Genomic DNA, 20,965 nt, shown 5'->3' with positions numbered 1-20,965 from the left:
CTCTTTAGAAAACAGCGTGTGATGATAGTAAACCTGGCATCGGAGAGAACTGTCATTCTCCTCTTGCCTGTTTCTTGATCCATGTTTCTCACTTTCCCTTTCCTCTTTACCCAGGCAGCTTGGAGCAGTGCAGAGCAAAGTCGGAGGTACCAGTTTAACAGAAGTTTTAAAAAACTTTTTATTTTTTATTTTTACTTTTGTATTAACATGTACTGTATTATTTGTTTCAGGGGTACAGGTCTGTGATTCATCAGTCCTAATGCAATTCACAACACTCACCATAGCACGTACCCTCCCCAGGGTCCCATCAGCCGGCCACCCTATCCTTCCTACCCCCCTGCCCTCCAGCAACCCTCAGTTTGTTTCCTGAGATTAAGAGTCTCTTATGGTTTGTCTCCCTTCTCTGGTTTGTCTTGTTTCTTTTTTCCCCTCCCTTCCCCTATGATCCTCTGCCTTGTTTCTCAGATTCCTCATATCAGATAGATCATATGATGGTCTTTCTCTGATTGAGTTTTTTGCTTAGTGTAATACCCTCTAGTTCTATCCACATTGTTGCAGATGGCAAGATTTCATTTTTTTTGATGGCTACATTTAAAAAACTTTTTATTTGGAAATAATTTCAAGCTGACAGAGATTGCAAGGAATGAGTAGTACCGAGAACACTCTCATGCCCTTGACCCAGACTCCACTGTTGCTCACATTTTGCCGTTTGCCCTATTACTTATGCCTTTTCTATGTATGTATATATGCACATACATATATATATGTATGCATGTGTAGTGGTTTTTTTCTGAACTGTTGGAGAGGAAGTCACCTCCGTCCTGGCCATTGACCCCGTGTAGTGTATTTTCTCACAGGGATGTTCTCTTACAAAGCCACAGTGCAGTTATCAACATCGGTTAATGTAACATTGATTCAGGACTGTGATCTGATCTACTGCCCATAGCCAGTGTTGTCCTTTGGCCCAGTTCTGTCCTTCATAGCGTGTTTTCCCCTTAAGCACAGGATCTAGCCTTAGAATATAGCATTTACTTGTCATGATGTTGTAATCTTCTTTAGATTTGTTCTAAATTTTTGAAACCGGTGCTCCTGTCCAGCGGTAGCTAATTGGTTCTTACTGTTTTTATGTATTGTCCCATATAGTACATGGATAGGTTTTCCAGCATCAAACATATTGTCCTCCGTGTACAAGATGTTTCCTCTAATTATTCCGGGGGGTGGGGGGCAGAAAAAGTTGCTTCAATTTGATCCCACCACAGGGGGACCAGTTGCACCTTCTGGCCCAGATGCCTGGCAGTTATCCTGTTTCTACCTCCTAGTCCCCAGAAGCAGACCCCTTTTGTTCATGGAAGAGTCTGACCCAAACCCAAGAAATACTTGGAGGTATTTTTTTGCCATTGGTCAGCTTGATGCAGAAAAACGCCTTTTAATGGTTAGAATTCTGTTCAGATGTGGCTGAAGTCCGTGTTTTAATCAGATATTGATCTCATCATGCATCAGTATCTGTGTGATGATACTGTACAAAGTTACATGCATGGTTACTCCCAAAGGGCACATATTTTCAGGGTCACGCTGTAGGCAAGACAGTACGCAGCCCTTGTGAGGCAAATGCATAACTTAAGTAGTTAGTTCCAGACATCCGTTCACGGACTCATGGTAAGTGCAGCGCCCCAGACTTGCTTTCCTAGAACATGGAGTGTCTCCCTTTCTTTCCTGCAGTAGAAAACATTTTTTTCCTGTAACTCCTGTACATAATCTGTGGAGTTAATTACTTCCCTGTACGTCTGGAGCCCTGGGTGACCCCTCTGTTTAGCCTAGCCTCTACTTCTCTATCGCAGACTGACTAAGGGACACCTGGACAACGGGCGTGGCTTGACAGAGCTTTGTGTGAGCAAGGCACTCGGCTCACCGGGTTTCACAGCCTCCCCTTCTGAGCGCTGGACTTCCAAGGTCTAATTGGTTTCGACACTCTTTTTAGAGAGGTTAAGTGAGATTTCTACTTAATCATGATGTGTGGTTTCTTTCTTTCTTTCTTTTTAAAGGTTAGTATCTGCCCTTTCAGACACACAGAGCAGAGACAGGAAAGTGGGAAGAAACTGGTGAACGTTGCCCTCCTGGCTGGGGCTTCCTCTCCAGGCTTTCCTGTCTTCTTAGCATTCTGAGCCGGTGACATCAGAGGGTCCAGACAGATGTCACACTGATTGCCGTCACGCCGTCTTTTAAGCTTCGTATTTCATCTCCTGTTCGTAGGCAGGCTTGAGGGCCGGAGGGACTTCTTTGCTCGTCTGTTTTCTTTGCGGTGAAGAGAGTAGGGGAGAAAGAGTGGAGAGTTTGAATACCCACGATAATCCCGTTAGGTTCCCAGAAGTTTATATGAGATCGAATGTCTCTGCCAGTGGCATCTGTCGTGACAGTCAGGCATGCCCCGCGCACTTCGCAGCCTTGCTCAGCGGCTAGTACAGAATTGCTTTTCTCAGATGCCTTCTTTATACACAGGCAGGTGGAGTAGGAACATGGTTCTGGATGTGCCTTGGGAATGTTGAATGGGGCTCTGGGATGCTAGTCCTCATTTTTTTAGGTTTGGTGTCAAAGAGGCTGTGAACCTAAATATAGGAGGCTCATCTGATTCGCCTCTAGGATATGTGAGATGTGGCTCATGGAAAAGGTGCCCAAAAGCTGGATAAAAGCTTCTTTGAAAAAGAGTCATTTTTTTTCCCCAGCATCGATTTTGTAAAAAGGTTATGCTTTATTTATTACTTTTTACTTCTTTAAAGTTGGCTCCATGCCCAGCATAGAGCCCAGCAATGTGAGGCTTGAACACAGGACCCCGAGATCAAGACCTGAGCTGAAATCAAGAGTCAGATGCTTAACTGACTGAGCCCCCCCCCGGCACCCCAACGGTTATGCTTTAGAAAGGGTGTTATAGAGGCAATTAGATAAAACACAACAAATTTAAGCCAGGATTTGAGAAACCTGTCACAGAGGTGCCTTAAGGGACCATTTATCCACCTTCAGTCTCAGTGTTTTTTAAGATACATTGTTAGCAGTTCCGGGTTTTGTTTTTGTTTTTTGTTTTTTTGTTTTTAATGTTTATTGAGTGCTTGTGAGCAAAGGTCACTGTGTCAGAGGCCCTAAAGGGGGAAATTTAAATAGTCACATGGATCTTAAATCTGGAGGGATCACCAGTGTTCCTGAGAAATTGAAAGTGATACTGTCTCCTTGTTCCTTTTTCTCTCCTGCGTTCGGTCTAAAATGTCTGAGCAGCAGTCCGTGCTGATGTGGTAGAAAGTGCAGATGTGTTAGGCAGAGTCTTTTTCCAGGCACTTCATGTTCTGGTTAAGGAGAGAGGCCCAGTACTGATGAAGTGTTAACTTACAGATGGGGCTTTTGGCCCTTTCTTTATTCCTGGCTCTGTGTTCACTGTGTGCTTTATACAGTTTTCTTAATCCCTAGAATGATCCCATGTGTTGGGTTCTGTTATCCCCAGTTGGGCACAAAAGGAAAGAAAGGGAAAAAACCCTGACAGATTAAATAACTAGGCTGAGGTTGAGGTGCATTTGGAAAACCCAAACCGAGGAGTCCAAGCCCAGAGCCTGTGCTGTCCCGTCAGGGCAGGTGGAACCGACTGAGAACAGGGCCACGGGCAGAACTGCAGACTGGTTACATGGCAGAGACTCGGGGTACAAAGAAGGAAGCCGCGCTGTCAGCTTCTGTTCTGTGAAAACTTTTCGTGGTGGTAGAACTGTGAATTGCAGACCCAGCAGGAAATGTAGGGTGGGAATCGACATTTGCTGAGGAGACCATGAGTGTTCGGACTGGAGGGATGGCTGCTTGTGGTGAGCGATGGTGAGTCAGGCGGGCTTTCCTTCTCCATTCATCCTAGTAAACTGCTTTGTTGAAAACACGAGATACGTTATCTCCTCTGCGAAGCTCTCCTTCTGTCCCCCAGCCAGAGTTCACTCCCTTTGGGCTCCTGAATCTAGCCATACCTCTGTCCCTGCCAGAGGATGTAAACCATCGTATTCTCCTTTTTTGTAGAGGCTCTCCCCGTCTCTCCGCAGGCTTCCTCCAGTTCCTTGAAGTCAGGGATGGTCTTTCTTACTTGATCTCTCTGGGCGTAACGCAGAGTCCGTCAGTGAGCATTGAGCTGAGTTGTCGAATGAATGGCTGTCCAGATTCAAAGGCTCCTTAAAGCTAGATTTACAATAGTTGGGGACAAAGAATCAGTGTCGAGAAGAATTTATCTGGTGTGAAGCACAGATTGGATTGGAATTGGGGAAGCTGACATCAAGGCGACCAAGCCGAGAGAAATTACGGTAACCTTGACAGGAGGGGATTAGGGCCTGGGAGAAGTTGTGGTGAGGGAAAAGGTGCAAATCTAAAAGACAGCGGAAAGCAGGAACCAGCCAGCCGGATGACCTTAGTTGCGGGCACAGATGATAGAAGGAAGAGTCAAAAAAGATTTCAGATTACGTGATCCTTCCCCTTTCAGGTTTTCCTTATAATTTATTGGGCGATTGCTGGTGTTGGTTGACTTCGTTGCTCCTTAATAAATGAGTCTCTAGTAGATCCGTCTCTGAGCTGCTGAACTGTGAGCAGTGGTATAAAAGGAGCAGATGCTGGGAAGCCCGGGTGGCTCAGTCGGTGAAGCGGCTGCCTTTGGCTCAGGTCATGATCCCAGCGCCCTGGGATCGAGTCCCACATTGGGCTCCTTGCTGGGCAGGGAGCCTGCTTCTCCCTCTGCCTCTGCCTGCCTCTCTGTCTGCTTGTGCTCGCTCTCTCTCCTCTCCCTCTCTGACAAATTAAAAAAAAAAAAAAATTTAGAAGGAGCAGATGCAGTCAGAGCAGGCACAGCTGAAAGCTCCTCCACTTCCCAGATTTTAACTCTTTCTGGAGCAAAAAACTTTGGTTTATTTTAGATATTCACATAGCTCTCTGCGAGTATCTTCTGACCCAGGTTTATTTTCGATTCCTGCCCCAGGGTTTTAATTTGCTGCCGCGGTAAGCCAGGGAACCCTTGGGGAAGCACACACAGATTTTCGGGATTCTAATCCTCTGTGTTTCGCCCTCAGCAGCTCTGAAAACAAATAGCTGTGGCCTCCCACTCACATGTGACCTGCAGGCCCCCAGTTGCTCTCAGTAGTTATGTTAGTAGAAGAAAAAACACACCTTCTAAATTCGGCATCTGAAAATACCAACCTGAACGCTGAAAATAAGTATGACATTCGTTTTTTATTTTTATTTATTTATTTTTAAAGATTTTTATTTGTTTATTTGACAGAGATCACAAGTAGACGGAGAGGCAGGCAGAGAGAGAGGGGAGGAAGCAGGCTCCCCGCTGAGCAGAGAGCCCGATGTGGGGCTCGATCCCTGAGATCATGACCTGAGCCAAAGACAGAGACTCTAACCCACTCAGCCACCCAGGTGCCCCGACACTGATTTTGTAAATGGTGCGTGTGTATTTACAGAGAAGTAATGTGAAGGTCATGCTTGTGCGCCTAATACTGAGATCAAGGAGGCAGAATGGTACTAGCGTCCTGGAACCCTCTTCCCCGAAGGTGACCACTATTGTGATTACAGCGCACCACAGCTTCATTGAGCTTGCTTTTAAAATTAGCATACAGTGGATAATGAAGGATGGGTTTTGGCTTTTTCGTCAACGTTGTGTTTGTGGGGTTCGTCCATGTTGTAGCACGTAGCAATATTTATCCATTCTTGTTGTTCTAAATGTTCTTCTGGTGAATAAACTACTTACTTATCCGTTCCACTGGTGATGGTCATTTGGGTTCTTTTGATTTTTTTGGATATTATGAGTAATGGTGCCATGGACATTTGCGTACCTTGTTTTTGATGTATTTGTACAGATTTCTGCTGTGAATTATCAAGGAGTAGAATCGCAGGGTCATAAGGTGTGCATGTGTTCAGCTGCCGTTGGTTTTCTTTTTTTAAAATTATTTTATTCTGAATTCCAGTGTACTTAGCATATGGAGTTCTACTGGTTTCAGGTTTATAATATAGTGATTCAGCACTTTACACGTCACCCTGTGCTCCCATCAGGTGCGCTCCCTAATCCCCATCTCCTGTTTCACCCATCCCCTCCTCCACCTCCCGTCTCGTAACCAGGATTGTTCTCTGTAATTAAGGGTCTGTTTCTTGGTTTGTCTCTTTTTTTCCCTTTGCTCATTCTTACTTGTTTCTTAATTCCACATGTGAGTGAAATCATATGGTATTTGTCTTTCTCTCACCAAGTTATGTCACTTAGCATTCTACTCTCTAGCTCTATCCATGTCGTTGCAAATGGCAAGATTCCATTCTTTTTTATGGCTGAATAATATTCCATTGTGTATCTATACCACATCTTCTTTATCCATTCATCTATCGATGGATGCTCGTGCTGTTTCCATAATTTGGCTATTGTAAATAATGCTGTTGTAAACATAGGGGTGCATGTATTCCTTTGAATCAGTGTTTTTATATGGGTTAATGCCCAGTAGTGTGATTATTGGAGATAGGGTAGCTCTGTTTTTAACTTTTTGAGGAACCTCCATACTGTTTTCCAAAGTGACGGCACCAGTTTGCATTCTGACCCAACAGTGAACGAGGGTTCCTTTCTCTCTACGTCCTCACCAACACGTGTGTCGTTCTTGTGTTGTTGGTTTTAGCCATTCTGACAGGTGTGAGGTGATATCTCATTGTAGTTTTGATTTGCATTTCTCTGATGATGAGTGATGATGAGCATCTTTTCACACGTCCTCTGGATGCCTTTGGAGAAATGACTGTTCATGTCTTCTGCCCATTTTTTAATTGCATTGTTTGCTTTTTGGGTGTCAAGTTGTATCAGTTCTTTATATGTTGTGGACACTGACACTTTATCAGATATGTCATTTGCACCTATCTTCTGTTCAGCCAAATGGTTTTCTGAAGTGGTTATCCCAGTGCATACTCTATGCCTGTTCCCGCTGTTCAACATCCTTACCAACACTTGTTATTGTCCTTTAAATTTAGCCATTTTGGTGAATGGGTAACACTGTTGTGTTTTTAATTTGCATTTTCCTGACAGCTGATGAGGTTGAGCACTTATGTTCTCTATAGGCTTTTGAATACCTTTCCGTGATGAACTGTTTGCCTGTCCAAAAAAAATGAGTCATTTGTCTTTCGTCTAAGTCCTCTGTTAGTTATTTATGTTGGAAATCTCTTTCCCTGCTTTGTGGGTTTCTTTTGAACTCTCTTCATTGTGCCATTTGATGAATGCTCTGATTAATTAATCTTTTCCTTTCCTTTATGTTTAGTGCATTTATGTGTCTTATTTAAGAAGTTTTCCCCTACCCCAACGTCATGAAGATGTTCTATATTATTTTCTAGAGGCTTTATTATTTTATCTCTCACATTTTATACCTGTAATCCAACTGGAATTTTTTTCATGTGAATATGTCTTACTTGGTTTTAATTTAATCTTCTCTTTCCTTTGTTCTTCAAGATCTGGATCTCCTATCCCAAGCACAAGCTGGGAAGCATTCGGGTGTATTTGAACCCTGAATGTGCTTCATAAATTAGTGCAGTGCTTGAGTAATGTTTGGGAATTGGAACTTTCACTTCCTACCACATCATGGCACTTGTTTTTTTTTTTTACATGGCACTTGGTTTTTGTTTTATGTTTTAGTCCCTTTATTGCTAGGAAGGGTAGTCTGCTGGAATATTACCACTTCCTTACTTGCTTTTAATTCTTAAACCCACAGCAATCTGGATTTTGACTTCGTCACCTGTTAGAAACATTTGGCAAAGGTTCCAGAAGCTTTCTTGCCGGTTGGGGTGACTTTTCCAATATCCTTTGGCCATTTGCTGGTCTTGAGCCTATCTTTTATGTTTTAACATCTCTGTTCTAATTGTATGACGTTGGCAAGGCTTCTTAAGCCTTCTTTTTGTCTCCTGTAAACTTACATAGTTTAATTTTTGAAATCCAGTTGGAAAAGCCTCACTAGATATGTTTGGACAAAGCCTGTAAAGCCCGAGGACATGAATCTCCAGTTTCAAAGTAGGCCTGACCACTTTTCTCTCTCTCTCTCTTTTTTTGTTTTTGTGTTTTGGTCTGTTTTCATTTGATATTTAAGACCAAATACAAATGATAGTAGCCATAACTGAATTAGGTAATTCTTCAGAGTTTACATAGCAGCTTTACACGGGTCACTGTGAGGTAGGTATTAGTACTTACTACAGAGTAGGGGTGATTGAAAATGCGAGCAGCCTGCTGTTTGTTCTTGTTGGGAAATACCTGGTGATACTACTGGGTTAGGTTTTAGAGTTTCTGTTTCCATGTGACCATTGTTTGGTGGAGGGCATCCAGTCTGATCCTTCTGGATGTTTAAATCTTTTCTGCTTTTCTGCTGGAATGCTTCTCGGGTTTGAGCTGGGGAGGGGTGGATGGGACTGGGAATGGAGTTAGAATTGCATTTTTTGGAGAGATTGTCCTGAATTTGCCCCAGTAGCATTTACTACATGGCTAGGAATTGACGAGTTCACAAACTTCTGCCTCAAAAACCAGTACAAAATAGACCTTGATGGTTGAGTGCCTGAATGTGGTGAGCTCAGGTGTTTACTAGGCTCAGCTATGAAATGTTTCACTACAAGAAAAAGTTGTGGAGCAGGTGGGATTTGAAAATGTCTTGAGTTTTCAGGGACCCATTTTGGCTCCAGAAGACCAACTGATTTATTTTAACTAACTGACTTAAGTTCAACATATATCTCTTAATTTATGTTAATTTTAATTTTAATTTTTTGCCAGTAAGTTGCTTGTGAGTTTTTCCTTTGATTCTTTCAGATCTTTCCAGAAACTTTTTTTAAAATAGCAAATCCTTTTTTCAAATGAAATGGGTATCCCAAGTCGATTTATGAAACAGACCAAGGCACTCTTTTACTTACAGCAGTTCAGTTTAGGAATTTGAATTTTCAGCATTTACTGAGGAAAGCAGGGACAGTGAGGATGTTTTGATCAACACAAAAACTTGAAAAAGGTGAAAAAGATTTCAGGCTTCTTTTAGCCTGACACTTCAGTTATTTCACACTTGAAAAAAAAATGTGTAGGTTTTTTTTTTTTTTTTTTTTTTTCCAAGCAGGCTCCAGGCCCAACATGGGACTTGAACTCACGACCCTGAGATCAAGAAGTCATGCGCTGTACTGGCTGAACCAGCCAGGTGCCCCAAAATGTGTAATTCAGATTAACCTGCGATCCAAGGATATTATTCAGTTGAGCTGATACATTGGTTTAAAAAAGAGTAAGGTTTGAGGGCTGATCTTTCTTTCTTTTTTTTTTTTTAAAGATTTTATTTATTTATTTGACAGAGATGACAAGCAGGCAGAGAGGCAGGAAGAGAGAGAGCGGGAAGCAGGCTCCCCGCTGAGCAGAGAGCCGGATGCGAGGCTCGATCCCAGGACCCTGAGATCATGACCTGAGCTGAAGGCAGAGGCTTTAACCCACTGAGCCACCCAGGTTCAAGGGCTAATCTTGACCATAAATACAAAATTCAGCTAACTTCGAAGAGCTAAAACTATTACAGTAATTCATCACTCAGCATGTCATTGCGAGTTGTCATGGCACAGCCGTTTGTATGTGACCGCAGCATGGGAGGGACAGCCATGCCCGGAACTGTTTGAATGTGGTCCCCTTGTGTTCTGTGGTGTGTGTGCTCTGCCCGTTGATGTCTGGGGTGCAAGCCTGACCCCGCCTCTGTAATTAGGACCAGTCCTAAGAGCTGATTGACCCACAGAGGTGGCTCAGTTCCTCAGTGTCTTCAAAAGTCGGTTACCAAGTGGAGGCCTCCGGTAATATTATGGTTTGATACATACATCTGAGTGTGGACACGTTTTAAAATACAGTTTTCATAGTCTGTTCTCACTGCGGGGCGGTGGGGGGTGGGGGCGGTCAATGGAGAGGGTGTGGAGAAGGGAGGAGGGGAAGGTGGGGAGACTGGAATTAAGAGATAATTAAGAAATCAGAACTGCCCTTGGCTCTTGATCATTTCTGGGTAGATAATGCCAGTGAGAATTCAGAAATGGTCTAGGAGCGCTCACCTTTCCGCGGACGGGTGAGTGGAGTGTTGACCCCAGCTCTCTGCTGCGGAGGACGTCACCTCGCGAGTGGGAGAAGAGTAAGTGGGTTGGGGGCTCCCGCGGAGGAGGGAGAGGCCGGGCACCGGGGTCGAGAGCCCCTCCTCTCCTCCTCCGCCCGACCGGCTCTGCTGGGAGTCTGGCTGTCCGTGGGTCCTTGGTTGGGACACGCTCATTGTGAGTTCCCGCTCAGCTTGCCTCTTAGCTGTGCTACGCTTAGTCTCTGGTGGCTGCTCACTTGAAATTGAGACTTGTCAGAGCCTGTGACCCCAGAGGTGCCTTCAGAACCCCCAGCAGCTTGACTGCAGTTCTTCTCAGTCCAAATTATTTGGATGTGGCGCCGGTTATTTGGGTGCGGGGTAAGTGCGCCATCGACAGGCGGTCTCTAGGGAGCCCTGACTTCTCCCCTAGTCTCTTCACCCCGTCTGTTCAGTCACGGCTGGGGGCTGTTACTTTGCTTTTAATAAATTTCTGGAACGATATTTGGAGTTATTTGTTCCCTTTTTCCTTAGCATAAATAATTGAAAGTCGATTGTACAGTAGCATGAATTTATAGGGTATACTCAAAATTTGGGATTTGAGCCAGCTGGGAAATTCCCTTCAGTTTTTCTGAATCCCATGCATTTGAAGAATGTTGAGCCAAGACATTTGAGGAAGTAAATTTACGAATGTGACCTGGAGGGAAGCGAGGAGAGTAGGAGATACAGTTACTGATCTTTTTCTTTTCTTTCAAATTCCTTTGTTAGGCATCTGAAGAAGCCTCCCTCAGGGCATTGGAAAGTCTGATGACAGAATTTTTCCACGATTGTACAACCAATGAAAGAAAACGTGAGATAGGTAAGTGAAGTGTTGAGTCCACGAGTCACTTGAGAGGAAAAGACCCTAGTGAGGAGGAAGGAGTTTGCGGCCCGCACTGGTCAAGCCTGCTTGTTTCTCCTGGGATTCTTGCTCTTTTTGCCCTCATTTTGCTGCTCGGTGGCATCTGCAAATCTAGCAGTGCAAGGGCTGTGGTCCCCGGGCCCACTGTCCTCCAGAGTGATGGCTTTTCTTCCCTTTGGCCAAGTGTGGGAAACCCCTCCCACTGCTTTGTTCTTAATTTCAGCGATGTGGAACTTCTATAAAAGAAGCCTGCGACTATTAATTTAAAAAAACAAACAAACAAACATACAACCTCATGAAAGTGTCAAAATGCCATGATTTCGGTGTATGGAAGTCTCATCCAGACCTTCCCTAGAGCCCACAGATCCTTTAACTGGTATTTCCTTTGGGGGTTCTTGCATCTTTTTCCTTGTCTCTGCCAGTGTCTCTTCCATTCTGCAGGTTTTGGTGAATAAAGGCTTCAAACAGCACAGAGATGTAGATACAGTTATTTTAGGTTTTCTGGGAACCTCAGGGCTTTGTAGAATTTCCTTTTGAATTTCATATTCATTTATGTGAACAATATTCATTAAAGCATACTGTAAACTACAGTGTGTATTCAAGAGTCCGATCTCTGCCTCGGAGACATGGTGCACTGTATTCCTGGAGTAATCTTTTTTTTTCCCCTCTGAGTCCACACTTAACCCCTGAACTTCAAAACAAGAAATGTTTCTTCTCTATCCCATCCTAAAGGCTTTCCCCCTCAGATGTCTGACTGCTCTGTCTGGACCTCATGTTCATTGCCTCTGGAGAGGGCTTTTTCTGTCTCTAGGACTCTTTGGTCCAGAGTTTGACTGGAGTCTGGGTTTCCAGGTGGCCAGACCTTGTCCTGTAGTCCATTTTCTCTTGCATTCTTCAAACACATCAGCTCCTGGTAGCTGTAAATTTCTTACTCTCTCTCTCTTTTTTTTAAACTTTTAAACTTGGTCATCTCTTTCAGGCCTGTCGTATGCATGCCTGTCTTTTCTGAGGGAGTATACTGTAGAGAAATAGAACATTTGTAAACAGAGGGATGCTGATGGAAGCTGAACCCAATAGATAATCAGGCATTTGGCCTAGAATATCCACTCTGCTTGCTTTCCTAGACTCTCCGTACTCAGTTGGGCTGACCCTCCTGCCTCCGGAGTGATCTGTCTTCTCGCTAGTTTTACGCTACCAGAGTACCTTATACTTACAGTAAAAATACCACTGGTGATTTTTACCAAAGTGGGTGAAGGATCTGCCCCTTACATCAGTCTGCTATATCCCAACACTAATATCTTTGAAGTCCTATTTTTAGCTTATTGAGATGCTTTTGGTTTGCAAAGCAGCTATTGCTCACTTTCAGTGTTCATGAGTGGAACCCCTGAACTAAAATCGTATTCTAATCTGATTTAAAATAGTATTAAATAACCAGATACTACAGATGTCTAATTTAAATGCAGGCTAACGGGGATCCCTGGGTGCTTGGCTCTCTATGGTGGGTGTGCCTCAGTTCAGTTCTCTTTGTATCTAGTCTTTGGGGCTTGGTCTGAGTGTGTGGGCTGGAACCACTGGCTGCTTTTTTGGTATCTTGGGTAAACTGAAGGCTTTCGTAGTGAGGTGGGAGAAAGGAAGGAGGCCTTTGATTACAGGGGCTCTGCCCACCCTCCACCGAAGGCGGGTTGTTAGTGCTCCAGAGATACACTGTTGCAGGGAAACTAGGGGGACAGTCCGGTCGTTTTCACAGTGGAGGAAGCCGGAGCCTCCAAGAGGAGCAGTGATCACCTGGAATGAGACTCCGTAAACGAGCGGCGGCACAGTCTCTAGCCCAGAGTTCCTCCTTCCTGGCCAGAGTCATTCTCTGGTTCGGCTCCTGCTCTGGGAGTCTTACGGACTTTTACTTAGCTGAAAGAGTAGGCCATTGGTTTCCTTGTGTGGGATTTTCAATGAGGCTGTAGAGTGCTTGCAGGGCAGTGATTTTAGGATTTTAGGCTGCTGCACTTCCTGCTTTTCTAGGCGCTTCCTAGAATCTGTTGGGGTTGTTGACGGGTTTTTTTGTTTGTTTTTGGTAAGATTTTATTTATTTGACAGACAGAGATCACAAGTAGGCAGAGAAGTAGGCAGAGAGAGAGGAGGAAACTGGCTCCCTGGGAGAGCCTGATGTGGGGCTTCATCCCAGGACTCTGGGATCATGACCTGAGCCGAAGGCAGAGGCTTTAACCCACTGAGCCACCGAGGCGCCCCAGGGTTATTGAGGTTTATTTTTTACTCTTTTACTAAGCTTTTTTTTTTCCTAATTTTTAAATTAATTACTTTTTTATCCTCTTAAACTTATGTTTATTTTGATTTTTAAACTTTTTACCCCTTTTGTGTTGTATTCCATGACCAGAGCAGCAGGTCAAGGTGACTGAGCGGTAGTGGGTCCAGAGACATGGTGACAGACTCTTAGTGCTTGTTACCTTGGGGTTCTGGCTGATCCTACCAGCCGTCTAAGGAGGAGGAAATCATTTCTAACTGATTGGAGGTGGACTGGGCTGCTCCTGGCAGCTTCCAAGCCCATGATTGCTACTGTGACTTACAGACTGTTTTTGGTGTGGTATTTTAAAATAAAACCAAATGAAGACCAAATAAAGAGAATTATCCATCTTTATTTCTCTTGCATTTTTCCCTGCCCTCTACTAATAAGGTTATCCTTAGTATTTTCTTGTCCTACCTCCCTAGCCATCATTTTGTGCCTGTGTGAACAGTGTGAGTCCTAAAGAAATATATATAGCCGGTACTCCAGAAGAAACAAGTTAATAATTAGCCATCACTCATAAAGTGAAATGATTTTTTTTTGAAGTGGTATTTTATAACTGACCATACTTAGGTTAAGTAAGAACTTTTTTTTTTTTTTTGAGGAGGGTAGGGGCAGAGGGTGAGGGAGAGACAGAACCTTAAACAGGCTCCACTCTGAGCGCAGAGCCTGACATGGAGTTCCATCTCCCAACCCTGAGATCCTGACCTGAGCCAAAATCAAGAGCTGGATGCTTAACTGCCTGAGCCACCCAGGCGCCCCAGGTTAAGTAAGAACTTTAACAGTGAAAGTTTCTCTGCGTAAATAAGTGCCCATAGGGTATTAGACTGGAGATGGCCAAACACACTCTCCACGCTCGTGGTCACGTGAGAGTCAGAAAAATGTACAGTCTGTCCTTTCTACCTCGAATACATACATGGTTGGATTTTTCTGGTGGTTTTGGTGTCAGTCACATGATATGGAGAAATATGTGTTTAAAAACTAATGAGACAGGGGTGCCTGGGTGGCTCAGTGGGTTAAAGCCTCTGCCTTCAGCTCAGGTCATGATCTCAGGGTCCTGGGATCGAGTCCCACATCGGGCTCTCTGCTCAGCAGAGCCTGCTTCCTCCTCTCTCTCTGCCTGCCTCTCTGCGTACTTGTGATCTCTGTCAAATAAATAAATAAAATCTTTAAAAAAAACCCCTGATGAGACATCTTAGCCTTGTGTTGATTTCATGTCCCTCATAGCCTTCTTTTGTTGCTATTTAACTTTTCTAGAGGAGCTTCTCGATAACTTTGCCCAGCAATTAGGAGCCTGGAGACTCTGCCTGTATTTCCTCTCCAGCACCAGGAATGACTATGTCATGATGTATAGTTTAACGGTGTTTGAGGTAAGTTGTCAAACGATTTTCTGCTGTTTGGAAAAGTATTTTGTGGTCACAGTGCCAGGTTGTTGACATTGGACTTCAGCTTCAGTGTGCAGATGGCTGGGAAAGAATGGTAGCTCAGCTCAGGGGCTTCCTCCCACACACGGCCTCTGTCAGGATCTCTGCTGTCCTGGGGCACCTTTCCATCTTCCGACCCAGAAAGGTGAGATGGGGCTCGGTTGGTAGGTAGGTTGTTTGTGTTAACACGCAACCTTTCCTTCCGTGTTGTTGTTTAAAAGAGAAAGATAATGAAAGAAAAACACTTTGGGAGGAGAGATGGTACGCATAATGCCATTATCCCAACCACAAACATTTTCACTTATTTCAACTGTCTTCCAGTTTTTGTCTTTCTGTGCACATTTTTTTTTTTTAAAGATTTTATTTATTTATTTGACAGACAGAGACCACAAGTAGGCAGAGAGGCAGAGAGAGAGGGGGAGGTAGGCTCCCCGCTGAGCAGAGAGCCCGATGCGGGGCTCGATCCCAGGACCCTGAGATCATGACCTGAGCCGAAGGCAGAGGCCCAACCCACTGAGCCACCCAGGAGCCCCTCTGTGCGCATTTTTAAAAACCTAGTTATCATATTGCTTATGCCACTAAGTGCTTATACCATTATTGACCAAGCCATTCTCCCATTTTGAATATTAGACTTGTTTTTGTCATTTTTGGTGGCCATTAGAGACCGTGTATAATAGAAAGTTTTGCATGTGGAGCCCTTTGTTTCTGTGAAATTATTTAGCACATCTTTCCAGGAATGGGACTGTTGTATTACAGGGTTTAAATGTTCCTGGTACTCTTATTGCCAGTTTGCCCTAAACCTTTGTTTAAAAGCAGGGGTTTTGTTTGAGATGATGTAGCTAACCAGTGGATGAAAACCAGCTACTTTTGTGTAGAGATGGTTAACTTCAAAGATGTGTATTTGTGTTTCAGAATCTGATCAATAAAATGTGGCTTGGGGTCCCATCTCAAGATAAGATGGAAATCCGCAGCTGTCTGCCCAAACTCCTTTTGGCCCACCACAAAACCTTACCTTACTTTATCCGGAACAAGCTCTGCAAAGTTATTGTTGACATTGGCCGTCAAGATTGGCCCATGTTCTACCATGACTTTTTTACGAACATTTTACAGGTAAGGATATACCTCATCTCATAAACTGTTTGATTGTAGAAGTGGTTATTCCCTTCTCTTAAAGATGAGTTTTAAGATCAGCATTTTGGAACCATAGTAGAGAGTTCATTGTAGGGTACATGAACTCATTCGCTTAACTCTGCATTCTTGAGACATGTTGTACCTTTGTGCAGTGGCAAAAGAGCAGGGAGAACCCAATCCCTTTGTTAACTTCTTGTGAGATTTTATTCAGCAAAATTTGAAAACCTGTTAGGTACTGCTCCAAGTGTGGGGGTACAGGGGTGAGCAATAGTTTTAATTTGGTGGGTGACTAGCTGTGCAAACGGGAATTATCCGGCACCGTGGCTAATTCCGGCGTGGAGGTGTGTGTGGAGGGCAGTGACAGCCGAGCATGCAGCCTTTAGGAACTGACGTGTTTTCAGCGTCGGGTGAGGTGCGAGGCGCTGGGATGCTGGAGTCGGTGGCCAGGTTGATGGGCCGGCGCCCGGCCAGGAGGGGCCTTGCTTTTGCAGGGGCCAGTTTGTAATTCATAGTCCTTCCTTGGGAGCGCATGAAAGGTGCGTAGAGGGGAGAACACACAGCCACATTTTTGTGCTGGAAAGACAGCTCTGGAACAGTAGGGGTCTCGACTGCAGAGGGGCAAGGCTAGAGTCCTGGTGTGAGTCAGACAGGGAGGGCCTGGCCCTGAGGCCCTCCTGGACGGTGGAGATGGGGCACTTAGGAGACCCAGTCAAGAGGCTTTGGTCAGTGCGGGGTGGTAGGGGTGAGGGAAGGGAAGTTCCTGGCTCAGGTAGCCGATTTTCCAGGCCAGGGGTAAAGGGAGAGGAAATAGAGTTGGGTAGAAGACGGGGAGTTCAGTTTGGCCGAAAACGCATTCATGGCTTGTGTGTTCTTCTGTGGATATCTAGTGAGACTTTGAGAACTGTGGATCTGGGGCTCAGGAAAGAGGTCTGGCCACAGGTCAGGATTTGGAAGTCATCAGAGTAAGGGCGGGACCTAAAAGCCAGGCAAAAGATGCTGTTGTTCATTTGAATCCTGACTGAAGTTGGAAGCAGTTTCATGTTCCTGAGATAGTTGTGGGTATGCAGGAGATGGGTATTATGTACAGTTTATAGGAATAAAATTCTCTGAAAATCAGTGTCTCAGTGACTATAGATAGGTTCAGGGCATTTTCTAACATTCTGACTGCTCTCTCTGCAAGGCATCTGAATGATGGGACAGCTAAGAAAAAATATAGTATCCTCATTCCTTCTCTCAGATTGCCTCAAAGTGGCACAAAAATTCTTCATTCAAAAAAATATTTTTTTGGTTCTGTATAGTGATCTGTTTATCTGGAGATTTTGGGGTCGATACTGCAGAGGAGATTGATCCGTTGATTCAGTAAGGCATTTGTTGAATACCAGCCTTGTGCTAGCTATCCGGTGGGGATAAAGTAATGAAACAAAAACAGTGTCCCTGCCTGCGTGGAACGTAGACCAGTGGGCAGACATCTATAAACAGCAAGTAAGCTTATAGGTAGTTATAGGTAAGACGAAGAGAATTGAAGCCAGAGTCAGGAGAAGGAGAGAAGGCTGTCATGTGGCTGGGGTGATGATAGAAAGCTTTTTTGAGGAGCAGCCGTTTGAGCAGAGACCGAGGTGGAAGCGATGGAGTGAGCCATGTGGGTATCTAGGGGAACAGCATTTGCGGCAGACGGAATAGCAGTTGCCAGCCCTGAGGAATGGCAAGGAGGCTAGTGAAGCTGGAGTGGTAGGACCCAAGGTGAGGGCTGGCTCTGGTACACTTCCCTTTACTCCAGGATGAGGGCGGTTGTGGTGACTCTCCATCACCCTCCTAGGGTGCGCGTGCATTCCTCGGTGGGCTAGTGGCATGGCCCCTGAGAAGAAGCAGTGGGATGTGAGCCGGAGATGCCTGGTCCTAGCAGCGGCAGGTGGGGAGGAGCTGCGTTTCCACCCCCCTGGGGTCACTTCCTTTGATGGAGAATAGACATTTTCTGTCTGCCCTGGAAGTGTAATTACTGGTAACAAATGACAATTTGGAAGAGCATTTTTAGGTGAAGTGCTCATGGAGTTTAAAAGAGCTAGTTTTCTTCCTCTGTTCACCACTTCCCTCTTTCCACCCTTCGTGCTTACCTCATGCGGCCTTTGTGACTTTGAAACTCTCCACAGTGGAAAGAGCACTGGAGGGAGCATGTGCGTTTGGGGTCTGTTTCCATTTTTGTCACAAATCATCTTTGATTTTAGCAACTCCTGCCCCTTTGGGAACCTCTGTTTCCTCCTTTGTGAAACAAGAGGATTGGACAGAGTGATCTCTAAAATCCTTTTTGTCCTATTTTTTGTCATATTATTCCCTCCTCATTTATCCATGAGATAAATAGCAACATAAAAGCCATGTCAGGAATAGTGGTGCTCGGGGTGCCGTGGGGGGCTCGGGGGTTGAGCCTCTGCCTTCGGCTCAGGTCATGATCTCAGGGTCCTGGGATCGAGCCCCGCATCGGGCTCTCTGCTCTGTGGAGAGCCTGCTTCCTCCTTTCTCTCTCTGCCTGTCTCTCTGCCTACTTGTGATCTCTCTCTCTGTCAAATAAGTAAATGAAATCTTAAAAAAAAAGAAAAAGAATAGTGGTACTCAGTTTCTGACATTAAAAAAAGAAAAAAATGTATTTATTTATGTATTTATTTGAGAGAGAGAGCAAGCAGGAGCAGGGGGAAGGGGCAAAGGGACAGGCAGACTCCTGACTGAGCAGGAAGCCTGATGCAGGCCCTGTCCCAGGCCCCTGAGATCATGACCGGAGCTGAAGGCAGATGCTTAACTGACTCAGCCACCCAGACACCTCCAGTTGATATTGTTTCTGATGATGATGATAAAGTAAACTTTTCTTTAGTGGCAAACAGAAGCAAATGAGTTCTGGAGTCAATTTCACCATCCTATGTCTTTTTTATTTATTTATTTTTTAAAAATTGAAAAATAATTTTTTTTAAAGATTTTATTTATTTATTTGACAGAGAGAGATCACAAGCAGGCAGAGAGGCAGGCAGAGAGAGAGAGGGAAGCAGACTCCCTGCTGAGCAGAGAGCCCGATGCGGGGCTTGATCCCAGGACCCTGAGATCATGACCTGAGCCGAAGGCAGCGGCTTAACCCACTGAGCCACGCAGGCGCCTTCGCCCTCTCTCCGCTTTTTTAAGTGGGCCCTGTGGCCCTGTGGAGCTCATTGTGGGGCTTGAACGCACAGCCCTGAGATGAACTGAGGCCTGACCTGAGCTGAGACCAAGTGTCAGTCACTGAACCAGTTAGGCCTTCCAGGCGCCCCATACGACGATCCTTCGAATGCACCATCTAGAAAGGTTTTCTCTGATTCAGTTCCATCATGTTCTACGTGCCGTGCGGGATGCAGAGTTGTTTGTTTTTGTTTTTAACTCTGTGTTGGCTGGCTGGGCATCTGTGCAGTTACGGCATCATTGTGACCACATACCAGGGTGAGGGGAGTTGAGTTTGGGCCCCAGAAGGACACTTGTAGTTCTGTGTATTGGTTGTACCCTTTGTAGCCGCTGGAGCAGGAAGTAGTTGAAGTTGAAAATGACCTTTGCTTCCCCTCCTCCCCCCAAAACAGAAGCCCAAATACCATACCTTTCTAGAGTCTGTTCAGATTCCTGAAATCTGCTGAGCTGGACCTGTGGTCACACTGCTTGGGACCAGATAAGTAAAGGGCAAGCAGCAGAGAAGGAATTGCCGTTTCGTTTCTGATACGGTGGTGTAGTAAAAATCATTGAACCTTTTCAGAAGCTCACACTAAGAACCTGAACTTCAACCTCAAAGTGTTTATTCTCTGTTAAAATAAATTCCCAAGAATGACCTATGTTATGAACATAAATTATACATGTGAGGATGGTAAAAGGAGACAGTATTTTACTAACAAGTCTTCTGGACACAAAGCTAGTGAGAAAAAAAATATTTGACCTAGTTGTTCTTTCAGGTAAAAAACAAGTTTCATTTTCAGCTGGCTTTTTGCCTGGCCATCTTCCTTTTTTCCAAATGAGAGAAAGGGCTTTCGGCTGCATTTTCCATAATACAGGAATTTTTTACTTCCTACAGAGCACAGAACTTTTCCTATCTACAGGGAAATGTATTTATTGTCAAATGGAAAATATGGCATTCCGAGCCGAGAGAGTAAGAATGAGGGCTTTCGGGAAAAACAGAGATAAAAGAGGTAGAGGAGAAAAACAGAAGAAGGAGGTGGTGGGGGAGGGAAGTAATGGAACTCTTTTATTTACTTGTTTTATTATTTTTGGTTTGTTTTATTTTTTCAGATTTTTATTTAAATTCAAGTTAGTGAACATACCGTGCAGTATTGGTTTCAGGAATCGAAATCAGTGGTTTATTTTTTCCGTACAATGCCCAATGTTCATCCCAACAGGTGCCCTCCTCCTTAACGGCCGGCACCCTAAAGTATGCATTGGTAACCCACAGGCCTCTGGAAGGAAGGGAAGAGATGCGTGTGAAGGGTCAGTTCTTTATTTGGTAAAGAGAAGTTGCTGCAGCGATTTCTTGTTCTTTCCGTCCTGCGTCTTCTCACGTTAGAAGCAGCCCAGACTTGTAGAGGATGGCGAGAAAGCCCGTGGAGGCTGTGTCTACACTTGTAGCCTTCAGGAGAGTTGATGCAGTAGACGGCATTTTCAAGATGCTGCCCGTGGCCCCTGTTTTCATGTCATGCTGCTCCTGAGGGCAGTTGAATTTATCCTGAGTTCCCGCCAGTGAAGGCATTTCCTGCTCTTGGGGATGAGCTTTCCCTCCATCGGGTGGGGAGAGCTGTTTGCAAAAGAAAGGCAAGTGCCCTGTGCTGCTTCAAGGGGAGGAGAGGTGTTCTGTTCCTCTGCAGTTCCCCGTGCCCTCCACCTCCCTCATTTTGTAGATTGAATAAACAAACAATTTATCGTTCTGGTTAAAGAAGTTGGTCAAGTGTTCCTTCAGTTGTGTGCCCTTTTTAAAAGATTTCATTTATTTATTTGACAGAGATCACAAGTAGGCAGAGAGGCAGGCAGAGAGAGAGAGAGGAGGAAGCAGGCTCCCCTCTGAGCAGAGAGCCTGATGGGGGGATCCCAGACCTTGAGATCATGACCTGAGCTGAAGGCACAGGCTTTAACCCACTGAGCCACCCAG

The 20,965-nt window shown here is 44.8% G+C and overlaps 1 protein-coding gene across 2 annotated transcripts in view; it reads left to right on the top strand.

Moving 5' to 3' along the window:
• The window catches only part of XPO6 (exportin 6), a 99,587-nt gene that overhangs the window by 20,443 nt on the left and 58,179 nt on the right, over positions 1 to 20,965 (top strand). For both annotated transcript variants that reach the window (XM_044232964.1, XM_044232963.1), the window contains exons 2-4: positions 10,848 to 10,938; positions 14,534 to 14,646; positions 15,613 to 15,810. In XM_044232964.1, coding sequence (XP_044088899.1) covers positions 10,848 to 10,938; positions 14,534 to 14,646; positions 15,613 to 15,810 — 402 coding nt within the window. The remainder of the gene's footprint in view (positions 1 to 10,847; positions 10,939 to 14,533; positions 14,647 to 15,612; positions 15,811 to 20,965) is intronic.

Source organism: Neovison vison, chromosome 14 (genome assembly GCF_020171115.1).
Source record: "Neovison vison isolate M4711 chromosome 14, ASM_NN_V1, whole genome shotgun sequence".
NCBI lineage: Eukaryota > Metazoa > Chordata > Mammalia > Carnivora > Mustelidae > Neogale > Neogale vison.
The sequence above is the reverse complement of the archived record's forward strand: the minus strand, read 5'-3'. Positions and strand labels throughout refer to the sequence as shown.